Source organism: Diachasma alloeum, unplaced genomic scaffold (genome assembly GCF_001412515.2).
Source record: "Diachasma alloeum isolate Michigan unplaced genomic scaffold, Dall2.0 Dall_scaffold_01487, whole genome shotgun sequence".
Classification (NCBI taxonomy): Eukaryota; Metazoa; Arthropoda; class Insecta; order Hymenoptera; family Braconidae; genus Diachasma; species Diachasma alloeum.
In genome coordinates, this window is record NW_021681584.1 from 18,062 (window position 1) to 34,639 (window position 16,578).

The 16,578-nt window shown below is 36.1% G+C and overlaps 1 protein-coding gene across 9 annotated transcripts in view; it reads right to left on the reverse strand.

Annotated features, from left to right (window-relative positions):
* The window catches only part of LOC107046540 (serine/threonine-protein phosphatase 2B catalytic subunit 2), a 42,463-nt gene that overhangs the window by 7,988 nt on the left and 17,897 nt on the right, over positions 1–16,578 (reverse strand). For 3 of the 9 annotated variants that reach the window (XM_015269173.1, XM_015269172.1, XM_015269169.1), the window contains exons 6-9: positions 12,454–12,593; positions 11,812–11,983; positions 10,709–10,835; positions 9,644–9,724 (exon numbers count right to left, since the gene is read on the reverse strand). In XM_015269173.1, coding sequence (XP_015124659.1) covers positions 9,644–9,724; positions 10,709–10,835; positions 11,812–11,983; positions 12,454–12,593 — 520 coding nt within the window. Of the gene's footprint in view, positions 1–297; positions 398–6,187; positions 6,221–8,589; positions 8,593–9,643; positions 9,725–10,708; positions 10,836–11,811; positions 11,984–12,453; positions 12,594–16,578 lie in introns of those variants that run through there. The other 6 variants (XM_015269171.1, XM_015269168.1, XM_015269167.1 and 3 more) reach the window with 5 other exon arrangements.

The window sequence follows — 16,578 nt, forward strand, 5'->3', positions numbered from 1 at the left end:
TTAATCATTTAATTTTTCGTGAAATCATACATTTCGTTATGTTTTTCCCCTAAATCGAATTAAATGTCATTCTTCTGAAAATAACTAATCAAATGTCCAAAAATTCTAATTGTCTTCAAATAGTGCATTTCCTACAGAAATTCCTCGGCTCAAATAATCTCATTTTTTTAATGAAAACGAAAAAATAAATAAAATGGAAAAGAAATTGAAAAATTCAGATCGAGGAATTCCTACAAAAAATGTCTCGACAGAAAAAAATTATAAAAAAAAATAAAATTCTACTGATTCGTATAAAAGTTTCAATTATACATTTCATATTAAAAAACGTGCAGTAAAATCCAATAGAATTTTCCATCAAAATTCCCTGGTTTTCCCCACGAAATTCTTTCGTGCGTGACTGCATATTCAATTTCGTTGATGTAATTAAATTAAACATTTGTTCCATGAAAATGAAAAAAAAAATTAAGCAACACAAAAACTCACCGTACGCGGTCAGTATTGGGGTCGTGTTTGGGTTGGACCACGTTGGGTTACCATTGGACCAAGGTGTTTATACGGTTGATAAACCGGATGGTGAACGGCAACAGAACGGCAACGGCAGGTATTCGTGAGTTAAAGGACAGAAGTAACCACCAACATTATGAGAGCAGCGTCAATGCAGCCATGTGGATATATATTTTTTGTTTTTTTTTTTCGTGAGGTTGTTTATTTATTGGTTGATTGAAGGGTGATGGTGGTCAATAGGTGGTTATCGTGATGGTATGTAGTTTTCGCAGGTTGATAGAAGGCGACGATAGTAGAAGTGTAGTGGAAAGAAAATATACACATAGAACAGAAAAAATGTTGTGCACTCTGTCAGTGGCATTCTCAAGCATGTGCGATGAGTCTCAATATGCATTTATGTACGCAGAGAGCTGAAGATATTTACAACTATTTCGTATTTCATGTGATTTGTGTTTTTGAACTCACGAAATGTTGAAAATGTTGTTGTGGAATAATTCCATTTTATTTTTTAGAATAAATGAAGAAATTGTGTGCAACTTGCTTTTTTTGCTTTCGAATGCCAGGGGTCAATCGAAATTCATGAATTTTTTCAAGGATATAGACTTTAGTCAACTCTATTCATTGATGCCAATAGAAATTGAAATTTTCATATAGATTCGAAAAAATTGATATTTTTCCAAAAAACGGTTTTTCAACGATCACTCAAAAAATTGTCATCAAAATGGAATTAGTCAGGGTTCAAAAAATTGATAACAATACCCTCTTGATTCTATCAGAATATGATGGGAGTCGCACAATTTTTTGTTGAGTTACAGTACATTGTTTATGCGATTTGAAAGAGAAAATCGGTTTTTTCATGATTACTGAAAGAATCATTAGTAATAGCAATTAAATCAGGGCTTGAAAAGTATATTTCAATGGCTTCTTAATCAAGTTGAAAAATGGTGAGAACAGCATCATTGCTTATCAAGTTACACAATACCGTCATGAGGTTTTTATATAAAAATCTCTATCTCTATTAAACTCAGGTACCAGTCTATTATGTTGAATACTTATTCATATTGATTCATGCTCCCGACTAACTTCTGACAGAACCTGGGTTAAACTCTGGCTAAATCCTGAATAAACCCTGATTAAATCCCGGCTATACACTGATTAAACCTTGATTGAACCTCGATTAAACCCGGACTGAAAACGAATTCGAGTCTTGAGAGGGTCTGAATGTAGAATTATTTGAGAGAACGAAATAATACGCAAAATTTTGATGACATTTCAATTGACGATAGTACTGACATGAAAAAATAGAAGACGAGAATAGTGAAGTAAGAATTTAAAAAACAGAACTCATTCGGAAGCAAATTGCTAATTTATTGGCAGCAATAACTAGACTTATTCATTGAAAAAATTGCAATTATCCACATAATGCACTGAATAATCCGTAAATGTGTGTGAAATTATCATCACTTGGATTTTCCAAACAGCAATAAATGAATAATTCACTTGAAATAACCAATTAAAATTGACTTCCCCAGTTGTTTTCACGAAATAGTGTTCAGCTCTGTACACCCAGCATAAAAATACTAATAAAAAAGTTATCTCTGCATTTTTGCATTAAGATAAAATAGAATGAAAACTACAAGCTCCAAATTCTGGGCATTAAATTTTTTATCACTCCATTTTAACGAATGAAACCTGCGCAGTACAAGTAATGGCTGTCATATAAACTGGAAGTATAAAAAACATGGCATTAGTTAATGGAGAATATTTCAATCTACAATTATGTTAACGACTCACTAGCTGCGTTGAATTTGGACTTGTACTTTTGAATATATTCTAAACAGTAGTCACCCATTACTCGATTATTGATAATAGTCTACTCATTTAGCATTCCACCATCGTTGTCACGAAGACAGTAGAAACCTTCAAGCTCAAATACTTTCATTAGGATATTAATAAATATCTAAGAAGAGACAGGAGAATACAAAAATAGAGAATAAAGGGATGAGTTTTTCAGCGGAGGATCAGGAGTTTCAGAAAGCTCTCAGGAATTTTCATGTACATATACCTCCCCATTTGACTTTCTTCTCGTGAAGAAAAAAACAAAAGAATAAAATTACGACAGACAAGTTTCGACTTTTCAGCGTTCACTTCTGAAAAATAAATGGACAAAACTACTGGCTCTCGAAATCAAAGTGACTCGTATATTCCTAGAGGGTGGGTGGGAATTATTCTCATGTTCAAAGGGAAAAAAACTCATAAATCAAACAACTTTGGTATTTGAGAGACATAGATTCCGGGTGGTGAGTGAGTAACGGAAAAGAAAAGTCGTGGCAACATTCAAAGAGTGCTTTCAAGTGGATTGAGCATGTGAAATCATGTAAAACTCTGTGAATAATTATTTCTCTGTATTATAAAAATCTAAATAGACTTCTGGTGATAAAAATTTGGTACTCGAAATTAAGACTCCGAAATGAAGGGTCACAAGGATCGTGAGGGTCAGAATAGTATCACGAGTGTCAGAATAAGGGTCACAAGGGTTAGAGTAAGGGTCACGAGGGTTCGATTAAGGGCCCAAATAAAGGTCACAAGGGTCAGAAACTAAGGGTCAAAATAAAGGTCACGAGGGTTGTAATGAGGGTCAGATTAAGGATTCAAATAAGGGTCGCAAGGGCTAACCCTGGTGACCCTTAATAAGGTCCACAATAAATCAGAATAAGGGCCACAAGGGTCAGAACCAGGGTTATGAGCGTCAGGATAAGGCTTACAAGGGTCACAAGGCTTACAAGGGTTAGAATAAGGGTCACGACGGATAGATTAAGGGTAAATTAAGGGTCCAAATAAAGGTCACAAGGGTCAGGTGAAGGGTCACAAGATTAAAGCTCACGAGGGTTAGATTAAAGTCAAATTGATGGTCCAAATAAAGGTCAAAAGGGTCAGATTAAGGCTTATGTGGGTCAGATTAAGGATCACAAGGGTCGTAAGAGTCCAAGTAAGGGACATGGAGGTCAAAAATCAAGGGTCAAAATAAGGGCACGAGAGTTATAATGAGGATCCGATAAAGGATCCAACTGAGGGTCATAAGGGTTAGATTAAGGATTATAAAGGTCAGATTGAGGGTCCAAATAAGGGTCATGGGGGTCAGAAACTCAGGGCCACAAGGATCAAAATAAGGATCTCAATATCTTTTTATACAGTAGAAATCCAAATCGACTTTTGGTGATGAAAATTTGGGGCTCGAAATTAAGACCCCAAAATTAAGGTTCAGAAATGAAGGGTCAAAATAAGGGTCACAAGGGGTACAATGAAGGTCACGAGGGTCAGAATAAGGATCATGGAGGTTGGCAAGCGGGGCGAGCAGGGGGCGTAGCCCCCTAGTAAAAATAAAAAATGCAAACCAAAACAATTCTAGAACTCTAGAAATTACCAATCGATAAAATCCATTTGACATGGAAAAAAAAATTATTCGCTCGTGAGTTTCTTCAACATTCCGAGGATTTAGAGTTAAATATTTTAATGGTGTCCCGGCCCGATTCCCACTGAATACCTTCCATGCACTCAAGAGTCAGCACAAGCGACTCGAATTATGAGCACCAGAAAAAATTTCTCCGATTGATTTCAAGGCAATCGAGGGGGAAAAATATCAGAATATCAAAAAATTGAGAGAGGAAAATAGGAATGGGAATAGGGAGCATACGTTTCTACTCCCAAAGGACGCGTACGTAGGATTGTATCCCGAGCACTCGGGCAAAGTAGAGCTAAGTGAGGTATGTGGAGTGGAAGTGACGCAGACGATTCGCTCGTCGTATAAGGAGAATGGGCAAGTGAGATATAGAGAGATGAAGGGGGAATCCCGGGATTTAAAGGGGTATACGGTTGATCGATGCCACAGTATTGGAGTTTTCGTCTTATCTTTTGAAGGGTTGAGGGGCGAAACCTGGGGGGTTTTCAGGATTCAATCGATCAGGTGAACTCATTTTCCTCTTTTTTCACTCACTTTTCGAGAGAGAGTTACTCGTCTTTGAGTGCACATTGGGTACACATGGATTCTCCCACTGTTGGGAAAAGATTTTCAAGATGATATTGAAGGGTTTGGAGACTGCCCACTGGGGTCAAGGAATCGGAAAGGGGTAATGGCACTTGAAGGGAGAAGGTCTAGCTTCTTTTATGATGGACGCGTGTCGAACGGGTTGATCAACACCTTCGAGGCATTTTCAATTTGAAATAAAAGGAAAAGGGGTTGGAGAATGTTAAATCAACTCTTCATAAGTCTATTAGTCGATAAAATTAGTCAAACTCCAGTGAAAATAAAAAGGATAACAGTCACAATGAAAAAAAAAGATTTCTAAATTGAATTAACTTTCGTTTCATCTGTTGAGGGATTTTGGGATTCAATCGATCAGGTGAACTAATTTCCCTCTTTTTTCACTCACTTTTCGAGAGAGAGTTACTCGCCTTTGAGTGCACATTGGGTACACATGGATTCTCCCACTGTTGGGAAAAGTTTTTCAAGATGATATTGAAGGGTTTGGAGACTGTCCACTGGGGTCAAGGAATCGGAACGGGGTAATGGCACTTGAAGGGAGAAGGTTTAGCTTCTTTTATGATGGACGCGTGTCGAACGGGTTGATCAACACCTTCGAGGCATTTTCAATTTGAAATAAAAGGAAAAGGGGTTGGAGAATGTTAAATCAACTCTTCATAAGTCTATTAGTCGATAAAATTAGTCAAACTCCAGTGAAAATAAAAAGGATAACAGTCACAATGAAAAAAAAAAAAGATTTCTAAATTGAATTACCTTTCGTTTCATCTTTTGAGAGGATGTGAAGGGTCGAGGGGTTAAACCTAGGGATTTCGGGATTGAATTGATCATATTAACTCATTTCGAGGCATTTTGAATTTGAAATAAAAAGAAAACGGGTTAGAGAATATCAAATCAACTCCTCATAAATCTATTAGTCGATAAAATCAGTCAAACTCGGTATTAAATTGAGGTGTAAATAAAAACGATGAAAAATAGTGTTTGTGTCGAGTGGAAATAGGAAGGATAAGACGTTTTGGCGAGCGTGTGAGCCATGTACGCGTGCAGCTGTTGTGGGCACAATGTGCCTAGTACGATAAAGACGACGAGAAAAAACATTTTTTAAGAGAAAAATAAAAGATCAACGTCAATGGTGTCTCTTGACTTTAATTAATTGCGGAACAGAGAGAAAAAACAGGAGACGACTCTAAATCGTGTCGAACATTCGCGGAAATTCCGGCTGTTTGCATTATTTTGAAAAAGAAATTACTCACCCAAACACTTAATTACTCCACAAATCATATTTTCGATGGATAAAAACAGAAAATAAATCAATAAAAAAAGGATTAAAAGTTGTTAAAACTGTAAAAATCAATGAAAAAAGCGTAAAAAAATATTCAGATAGTTTCATCGAGAAGATTAATGATTAAATAATGCGACAGCCACTTTCCCACAGAACGTAATCACACGGTTTATGCTAGTCCTCAAACGCGTCGTCGGGTTAATGAATTAATAAACTTTGATATCTCCACTTTGTTTTAATGAAAATCCAAAAAAATCGATCTCTCAATTGCAACAAATCAATTCCGTAGATATTATCTTCACGTTTTGTTGGTTTTTTTGCGTTAATTTGCATCAAATTGTAAGTCTTCAGGCCGGACTTACCATTTTTTTTTTGTACAACGACTTTGGCTGCGACTTAATGGGGTTGGAGTTTGGCCGTATCAACGGAGTATTGAGTGGTAGTAGTAGAAACAGTAGAAGGTAGTAGTAGCATAGTGTCGTGCCGATATAGGAGGAGTCCAAGGCCAGTGTGATTGACACAAATATAATAGAGAAGGAGTACGATAAAAGATAGTCAGTGCAATTTTTTTTCGGGGTATTTGTGTGAATAAATAAATAAATAGAAGTCACTATTGGAGGGAGAGGGGGAGAGAGAAATAAAGTTTTTTGGTTTCTGGGGCATTTTTCGGACGTAAAAACGATGTTAACAAAATTAATAGAACGGATACTCTGTTAAACTCGTTCTAAAGTTCTCCATAGGTGTTCATTACTACCAAAACAATTTAATAATGAAGCATTGTGAAATCGTAGTACGATAATCTGAAACTGGAGAACTTCATAGGTTTAATCAAGCGAATGTAAATGAGTAAATCATATTTCCGGAGAAGGAAGAATGAGCTGAATGCACCGAGATAAGCTACGGTTGACACTAAATACAGGAACATCATCGAGATGATGAAAAGAACAACAAAAATGACTGGCTTTGAATAATGTGGTTACAGCCGATGATGAGAATAGATGGGACACAGAGCGATTCAACCACACTGCTTGTGAAGTCTTTCGTAAGTCGAGGGAAACCAAAAGTATAAGACCCCTTGGTCACAGGATTTTATGTGAAAATAAACTGTTTATTGAGAGAGAGTTACATAAAGTTTTTGGTTTCTGGGGCATTTCTCGTACGTAAAAACAATGGTAACAAAATTAATAGAACGGATACTCTGTTAAACTCGTTCTAAAGTTCTCCATAGGTGTTCATTACCACCAAAACAATTTAATAATGAAGCATTGTGAAATAGTAGTACGATAATCTGAAACTGGAGAACTTCATAGGTTTAAATAAGCGAATGTAAATGAGTAAATCATATTTCCGGAGAAGGAAGAATGAGCTGAATGCACCGAGGTAAGCTACGGTTGACACTAAATACAGGAACATCATCGAGATGATGAAAAGAACAACAAAAATGACTGGCTTTGAATAATGTGGTTACAGCCGATGATGAGAATAGATGGGACACAGAGCGATTCAACCACACTGCTTGTGAAGTCTTTCGTAAGTCGAGGGAAACCAAAAGTATAAGACCACTTGGTCACAGGATTTTATGTGAAAATAAACTGTTTATTGAGAGAGAGTTTAATAAAGTTTTTGGTTTCTGGGGCATTTCTCGTACGTAAAAACGATGTTAACAAAATTAATAGAACGGATACTCTGTTAAACTCGTTCTAAAGTTCTCCATAGGTGTTCATTACCACCAAAACAATTTAATAATGAAGCATTGTGAAATAGTAGTACGATAATCTGAAACTGGAGAACTTCATAGGTTTAAATAAGCGAATGTAAATGAGTAAATCATATTTCCGGAGAAGGAAGAATGAGCTGAATGCACCGAGGTAAGCTACGGTTGACACTAAATACAGGAACATCATCGAGATGATGAAAAGAACAACAAAAATGACTGGCTTTGAATAATGTGGTTACAGCCGATGATGAGAATAGATGGGACACAGAGCGATTCAACCACACTGCTTGTGAAGTCTTTCGTAAGTCGAGGGAAACCAAAATATAAGACCACTTGATCACAGAATTCCATGAGAAAACTAAAAAAAAGAAAAAACCAACGACAAAATGTTCGATAATGGGAAAAAGCTATTGAAGATCACACAATTACTCGTCTTCCACCGCTATTAGAGGTATAAGGTATTTCGTTGGACGAAGGGAACAGTCGAAAGAAAAAATACAGAAATACAGAAAAAATAATACCAAACTATGATATCGCAAAAACGAACAAATTGATATTCCTACGTGTCTATCATCCAGTAGAATCGAATTAAATGTGCAAAGTGATGGCAATAAAAGTCGAGTGAAAACTAAATAAACAAATGAAGTTCATTATCCAAGGGGTGGAGAAAGGGGGAGAGGGATGGAGGAGGGGAGGGGGATTAATGCTTGCTCTGACGAAGCAGAATAAACAACTCGTGATAGAAATATGAAGAGTAATCAAAAAAGAGAGTGAAGAGACTGCAGACAATGATGGTAAATATACAGAGCGATACACATAACGAGAAAAAGTTATGAAAAATATACATGTACGTGAGCGATAAAACCGATGATCTAGGTGATATGTACAGATATGGATATATAGGAGATTGAGATAAATTGTGATGAGAGGGAAATCGTATCGATACGATTGCTCTTATAGCTGATTTGAGAATGATAAAATAAGAAGCGATTGGTAATACGTAGGACGATTTATCTTCCTTTTTGTTAATGAATGAGGTTCTCTTACCATCTGTCCGTGTCAGCGGATTAATATGAAAACAGAGAAATTCCATATGTTTAGAATTTTGGGGGAATCTTTGGGAGAAGGGGATTGTAATTGATTTGGTGGGGCGATTTTAACGGTTAATCGTGGAAATTCCGCTTTACGGCTGTTTGAATGCTGAGAAATTTGAGATGAAACGTACACTGGTGAAATTTTTTGGCTGAATTTCAGGTAAATTTTTTGGAAATTTTTATTCCGTTGCAGTTGCGGGATTTTGGATTCAAAATTTTATGGAAAAATCTGTGGAAAGTGTAAATTTCAGTTTAATTCAGTGGCGAAGTGGTAAAACGGTTGAAGTCCACTTATCTCCCAATTGAGTTTTTGAGGAATATTTCCGAATCTAAGGGAGATAGCGAAATTTTTGTAATCACATTTGTTGTAGCTCTCAATTGGCTCTATGAAAAAGGTTATAACAAAAATTTTGCTATCTCCCTTAGATTCTGAGATATTTATTGAAATATAGCCAATAGTCAAAATTGACTTCAACCGGTTTACCACTTCGCTACTGAATTATTCCATAAAAATCTGGAAGATTTGGGTAAATATAATTTTTAGTTTTCACTTCTTGTCTTTTTGCTGCTCAAAAGTGTGAAATTTCATGATTACTCGCCCCCTAAATCGGAGTTAATGTCACTCTCCTGAAAACTATTACTCACTTTCCATAAAATTTTAATTATCTCTCCACCAGTGTATGAGCATTTTTCAATAACGCCGAATGAAATTGGTATTTCAATGAACCCATGAAAATCTCAACTGAAAGAATTAGTCGATGAGGTTCTCGTGGTAAAATTGAATGGCATTTAAACGGTCCAGTGGAATTTCCGCAATTTGAACAGATACACACGCACAGATTCCCACGTATGCATTCACCCAATTGCCCATCTGATGAATGTGCAATTGCTGTTCTCCCCGATACTATTGTTGCGCGACGAGAAATTGAGTATTAAAATCCACAAAAAAGGGGCAATTGTCAATAGTGAGGGAAAATTGTCAAATGGAATGAGAAGTATTGTCTTACCTTCCTCGAGGGCGTCGTCTCCGTCGCTCATGAGCTCGTCGTCCGAGCAAATGTTGAGTACATTGACCAGCATCTCCGTGACTGCAGGAAAGAACAAAATAATTAGAGAAAAAATCGCAAAGATTTAAGTTTCCAATTTTTTGTGTTAGGGCAACTAAATCAGATCTAAAAAGTCCGAAAAAACGATTTTTTTTATAAGGGATCAATCGAACTTCACGAATTTTTTCATGACCATAGACTTTAATCAGCTCTATTCATCGACCCCAATTGGAATTCAATTTTTCATACAGATTCGAAAAAATTGTTATTTTCCAAAAACCGATTTTTCAACGATCACTCAAACAATTGTCATAAAAATGGAATTAGTCAGGGCTCAAAAACTTGATAACAATAACCTCTTGATTCTATCAGAATATGATGAGAGTCGCGCAATTAGTTGTTGAGTTACAGCACATTGTTTATGCGATTTGAAAGAGAAAATCGGTTTTTTCATGATTACTGAAAGAATCATCAGTAATAGCAATTAAATCAGGGCTTGAAAAGTATATTTCAGTGGCTTCTTAATCAAGTTGAAAAATGGTGAGAACAGCATCATTGCTTATCAAGTTACACAATACCGTCATGAGTTTTTTATATAAAAATATCTGTCTCTATTAAACTCAGGTACCAGTCTATTATGTTGAATACTTATTCATATTGATTCATGCTCCCGACTAACTTCTGACAGAACCTGGGTTAAACTCTGTCTAAATCCTGAATAAACCCTGATTAAATCCCGGCTATACACTGATTAAACTTTGACTGAACCTCGATTAAACCCGGACTGAAAACGAATTCGAGTCTTGAGAGGGTCTGAATGTAGAATTATTTGACAGAACGAAATAATACGCAAAATTTTGATGACATTTGAATTGATAGTAGTACTATGGCATGAAAAATAGAGGAAAAGAATAGCGGAATAGAAATTAAAAAGAGAGAGCCCATTTGAGCCCAACAATAACTATACTCATTTATAAAAAATGCAATTGTCCACTTGTTTTTTCATGAAAACAGTTCTGGGCGTACCCTTTTCACCGACGAATGGCAAGGACCACGTGAATACATCCATGAAGTTGGGCAGCCAGTAGGGATGTGGTGAGCAGTTGAATTGTCTGATGTTCATCACGTTGTTCTCATACTTGAGCACGGCCGCCTGACAATAATGTGAATTATGAAGGGGGGAATGTATTTCTCCATGAGAGAATTGATTCTCGTCATTTCTCCATGATTATGACGAGAGTTATCAATTCAGGTGGGAATTGGAAATTTTTTTCTTATGAATATTTGCCTCTGAGCGGGACAACTAAATTTTTAATTTCCTTTAATTTAAAGTCACATGACAAATGAAGTCTTTTTTTAAATTAAAAAATCAAAAATTCGTTAAATATGACGAATAGAATTGTATTTAAAACGTTAAATACGCACAAATTATCTCTAAAAGATGGAGGAATTTAATTTGAGGATATCCAAGTACTTCGGCTATTTTTTTCTCCAGAGAAATGTTTTTCTACTTTTGTAGACGAACATCAAAACTTTCGTTTGAGCTCCATTCGACCCTAAGTTTTCAGACATTTTACAATCATTTTATTATTTAAAGATTGATGAAATGATTAAAAAATTGCAATCTCTTAACATTACGTGTATTTTCTATAAATAATTTATAAGCAATTAATTTTCCATCATGAAAATCATTTGCTCATAATCATAAAAAATTGATTCATATTCAGAATTTCACCAGAAATCGATTTTATGCCTAAAAAAATAAGGTTTCCGAGAGTTTAAACCATTTTAATTATTTGTCTATAAACAACAAATGTTAAAAAAATAATAATTCGATACCAAATGTAATTTGAATAGCGCTGAATATTCACGATTTATTTCAAATTTTTCTCACGCAATTTAATTGACAAATTTAATGACTGAAAATAATTGAATTTATCGTGCGGTCTGTACCAAACTGTAAGACACTTGGATATCCTCAACTCTCTTTTCCTCATAAAAAATGAGCCTTTCTATTTAATATCAATTAAAATAGTTGCACAATAAAATAATAAATAGCTTTTGCAATTTTATTTTGTTTGAAAAAGTTCCAACTCAGTCAAAAAAATCGTAAATAAATAAAATCCCACCTTATTATTGTACACATCGAGGTAGTTGGGTGCACTGAAGATGGTGATAAGCGATGGGAAGCCCGTCGTCTGAGACTTACGATACATACGATATCCAGCATCTTGTGCCTCATGTGCCCTAATAATGCTCAAGAGACTGTTGTTTTGTAGAAAGTCACAACACGCTGCATAGCTAAAAATTATCCACAAAAGAAAAACAAGATACATTCAGCGACATTATTCCCCCAGATGCGCAGCAGTATGAGTTACAGAATTCTCTTTGACCTTCTGTCACACTCCATCAAGTGGAAAATGAACAGTTAATTAGTCATGTCGCACGAAACGAAAGGAGAAAAAAAAAACGTACAGAATAGAGAGGATGACGATAGCGTTTCGTCTGTGGGCATTATAATTTTCCAACGATTGAACAATCTGAAAGCACCTTATCACCTTCAGAGTAAAATTATTCCACTCCAACTATCGTGCTGGTGCAACTTTACCCCCAACTAGATTGACCTCGCGTGCGTTATAGAACACATGAGATGCCTAGATGCCTAGCACCATCAGGCGAATATAAGGAGCTTGTGGTTAATTACTTCTAATACATTCGAATAATTCCCCTACCCCAGTAGTGTTATAATCGTTATTTTGAAATTTATTCACCTGTAGAAGTACGAACAGCCTCTGACACTGTTGTGAGAAAAATGCTCGGCATTCTTTTCGTTTCCAAAGTCCTCGAGAGGATCTGACCAGAGGAGATCACACATTGGGCCGAAGGCTGGGGGCTCTTTGAACCTATCCAACTGTAATCCATACAAATAAATGTAAATAACACACAATTCATGATTTTTTAAAATTTAAATTCAAGTTAACTAAGAATTAATAAAGAATTGAGTGGAATTCTCTTTGAGACTTTTTTTCCTGGAGTTTTCAAGCCACAACGATTGGTCCTACGAGAAAATGTCACATGATATTTTTTGTCGGAAATTTAATTCTACGCAAAACATGTTTTATGATATTTTCTCTTAAAACCATTCGTTTAGGAGATAATTGGATATTTATGATAGAGGAAGAATTGATGTGAAGGGAGAGGACTCAATAACGAGATCTGTTTTTAATCTTCAATAACTCGGAATTGGCATTGGAATTGGCCCGAATGCGGATGGTTCTTTGACACTATCCGACTGTAATCCACAGAAATGAATATAAATATCGTCTAATTTATTTATTTTTTAAATTTAATCTAAATTAACGAAGAGTTAATGAAGTATTGAGTGGAATTCTCGTTGAGACTTTTTTTCCTGGAGTTTTCAAGCCACAACGATTGGTCCCACGAGAAAATGTCACACGCTATTTTTTGTCGGAAATTTAATTCTACGCAAAACATGTTTTATGATATTTTCTCTTAAAACCATTCGTTTAGGAGATAATTGGATATTTATGATAGAGGAAGAATTGATGTGAAGGGAGAGGACTCAATAACAAGATCTGTTTTTAATCTTCAATAACTCGGAATTGTCATTGGAATTGGCCCGAATGCGGATGGTTCTTTGACCCTATCCAAGTGTAATCTCCACAAATAAATATAAATATCACATAATTTTTTTTTAAATTAAAATCTAAATTAACAAAGAATTAACAAAGAACTGAGTGGAATTCTCTTTTTAGACTTCTTTCCTCGCGTTTTTAATCCACAACGAATGGTCCTACGAAAAAATCTCATAAAAAATTTTTCAACTGAAATTTAATTCTCCACAAAAAACGTTTTATAACATTTTCTCCGAAAACCATCCGTTTCCCAGATAAATAAACATTTATGATGAAAAAAGAATTAAAGTGAAGGGAGAGGACTCAACAGAAAGGCCTGTTTTCAATCTCAAATAACTCGTAATTGGCAGAGTGAAACTCAATAATTTTTTTTTCATTTTAAAGCAATTTTTTCAGCCTGTAAAGTGAAATCTAACTCGTCCAAATCGCGACGTTAGCTCACGCGCTATCGACGATTGAGCGCAATGTTCGGCGCGTTTACATCCTCAAATGAATTTCCATTAAGCGTCTTCACTCGATAATTATCCACCCCAATGTAACCCCAACGCATCCACAAACGTACGAACATTACGAGGTAATGAGTACTCAGTGTCTAGTGTCTAATGACATCTGCCAAGCACAAAGCAATAGCACTCACGCCTCCGCGAATATGTATTGACTGACTGGTGACTAAACTTCGTAAATTCAATTTCACGAAGTTAGAAATACAATCCTCGATGCTGAAGAGTGAAACGCGAGGCTCCCCAACAGATGCAAATAGAGCATTCCACTGAGTAAAATACAACCCCCTCAATCCCACTGTTTCATTCAACCAGAGGATCAATTTTAACAGGCAAATTCATAAATCCGTGAATGTTATTGATGATGCTGGATTAAGTACGTTATAAAAAAAAGTGTGCCAGCGCATATAAAGCCAGTATATACTGCAGTTCCAATATAAAGGAGGGGGTGGAGGGGTAACCCGTTGGAAAAGCACTGTGTACACGTTCCGGTGCTTTACCATATGCAATTCGAATGAGGTCGGCAAGAGAGGATTTACCTCTCTGCATCTCCTAGCGTAGAGCTCTCAATATACCTCATTTTTTCCCTTAAAATTTTCCTCTTACTGCATGAAAAATATTCAATATCCCTCGGAGTTGAAGGAATGGAAATTACAGATGATATTTTTCCGCGGAAAGAATTAAGGGGGAAGGGAGGAACTGAAGACGGTTAGTTAAAGTCATAGTGTTTTGTCAGGATCAAATATTTAGAATAGTATTTTTATGGGATCAAGGATGACAGAAAAGGGTATTTATTAATTGGAAAAATTTCATTTGAGGAAAAATTTATATTTTCACTTCATGAAAATTGGAAATGGAATTCAATAGATCGAGCTGAATTAGTTGTAAATAGTTGTAAATATGCAGTAAATGACAAACAAAAGATTGATTTCTAATTAGAGAGGTTTCATTTGAGGAATAATGTTTATTTTCAATACGTGAAATATTCCAAATGCAATAGTATTCAAACAGTTCACTAAATTAAAACATTCGACAAAAATTGCTGAAATAAAACCGACCAAACAAAAATTGAAAAATTGAAGAAAAAAAACTGCAACAAAAATTGAAAAATTCCAGACAAAAAACCATTTTTAAATTTCCCCTCAGGAATTCTATTCGAAACATTCGCCAAAAATTTCCCGCAGCAATTCAATTCCATCATTCCCTCCGCTCTCCTCCAAAAACGTCCTCCCACGCACGAACAAAAAATCCCCCAAAATCTCAATTAAAACATCAGAGACAATTCTCTGAATTTCTCCCGAAGAAAAAGAAGAAATCAGGTTAATGCTAAAGACACTTAGCAAGTGTCAAGATAACTTAGCAACTTTCGAGTTGACGTAAAATCACTGTTCCCTCAATTCATAAGGTTTCATTAGTCCCCGTCATGTGCATAATGGCTATTTTCAAAGTGAAATTTACCATCCTGGGGGTCATTTACACCTTTAATCCTTTTTTTATATCCCAGAGATGAACATTCCCCCCCCCCCCCCGCCCTTAAAGAATGGGCAAAAGCATTTTTTCAGGCTGAAGAATCTTGAGTTATATCTGCGGAGAAATGCATATACCTGTGATATTTCTCTCTGTACAAGTTTCAAATGTAGTTGGGTTTATACGATGGGAAAGGGGTGGAAGGGGGTGGGCGGGTGGAGGGGGATGGAGAGGGGGCTAACATATAACCGTAGGTGGACGATCGATAGAGCAGGTGGCAGCACATTGGGCAACCTCTCCCTGGTTTTGCTTCCGCTTCTCTTCTGAATTTACTGATAGAAGATCCGATCAATTAGCCCCTCATGTATAGATATTCCAAATTTTTATTTTTTTCCTCATTGAAGTTGTTTTGAAGAAAATTGCGAGCTAATAAAAAATATTTGCTAGTTAGTACTTTTTTTAAAATAAATTTTTGAAAAATCCCCCCTGAAAAAAAGGCGTTATCCCCCCTATTTCATTATTTCCAAAAAATTTTATCACCAATCGGTAGCAAATTGTTTGAAGATTTTTGCGAGTTAAGAAAAAATTGTCAATGCACTCCTATTATTGTGTAAATAAACAATTCCAATTTCAACTGAAAGCAGAGTTGATGACCAGAGTTTGTAGCAGAGATGTCAGACAAGATATGAATGTTTTTTTTTGGCTCAAATGAAAGAGCGGGTCGAGAAATGGCGTGCAGAAGTCTTTAAAGATGACAAATCTCTCTAAAGATGATGTCTGTTTTCAATTGAAAAGCGCAATTGTGACAACATTTTCCAGTGGGTTCTAGGAGTCTCCCCTGGTTCAACACCATCTTTAGAGGTCCTAGCACGCCATTTCTCGACCCGCTCTTTCGTTTGAGCCCAAAAAAACATTCATATCTTGTCTGACATCTTTGCTACAAACTCGGGTCTTCAACTCGGGTTTTCAATTGAAAGCCCGAGTTGTAGACCCGAGTTTGTAGCAGCGATGTCAGACAAGATATGAATGTTTTTTTGGGCTCAAATGAAAGAGCGGGTCGAGAAATGACGTGCTAGAGCCTCTAAACATGACAAATGTCTCTAAAGATGATATCTGTTTTCAATTGAAAAGCAGAGTTGTGACATCATTGTCTAGGAGGACAATGGGGTCTAGGAGTATGTATAGTCCAGTGGGGTCTAGGAGTCACCCCTGTTTCAAAACCATCTTTAGAGGTCCTAGCACGCCATTTCTCGACCCGCTCTTTCGTTTGAGC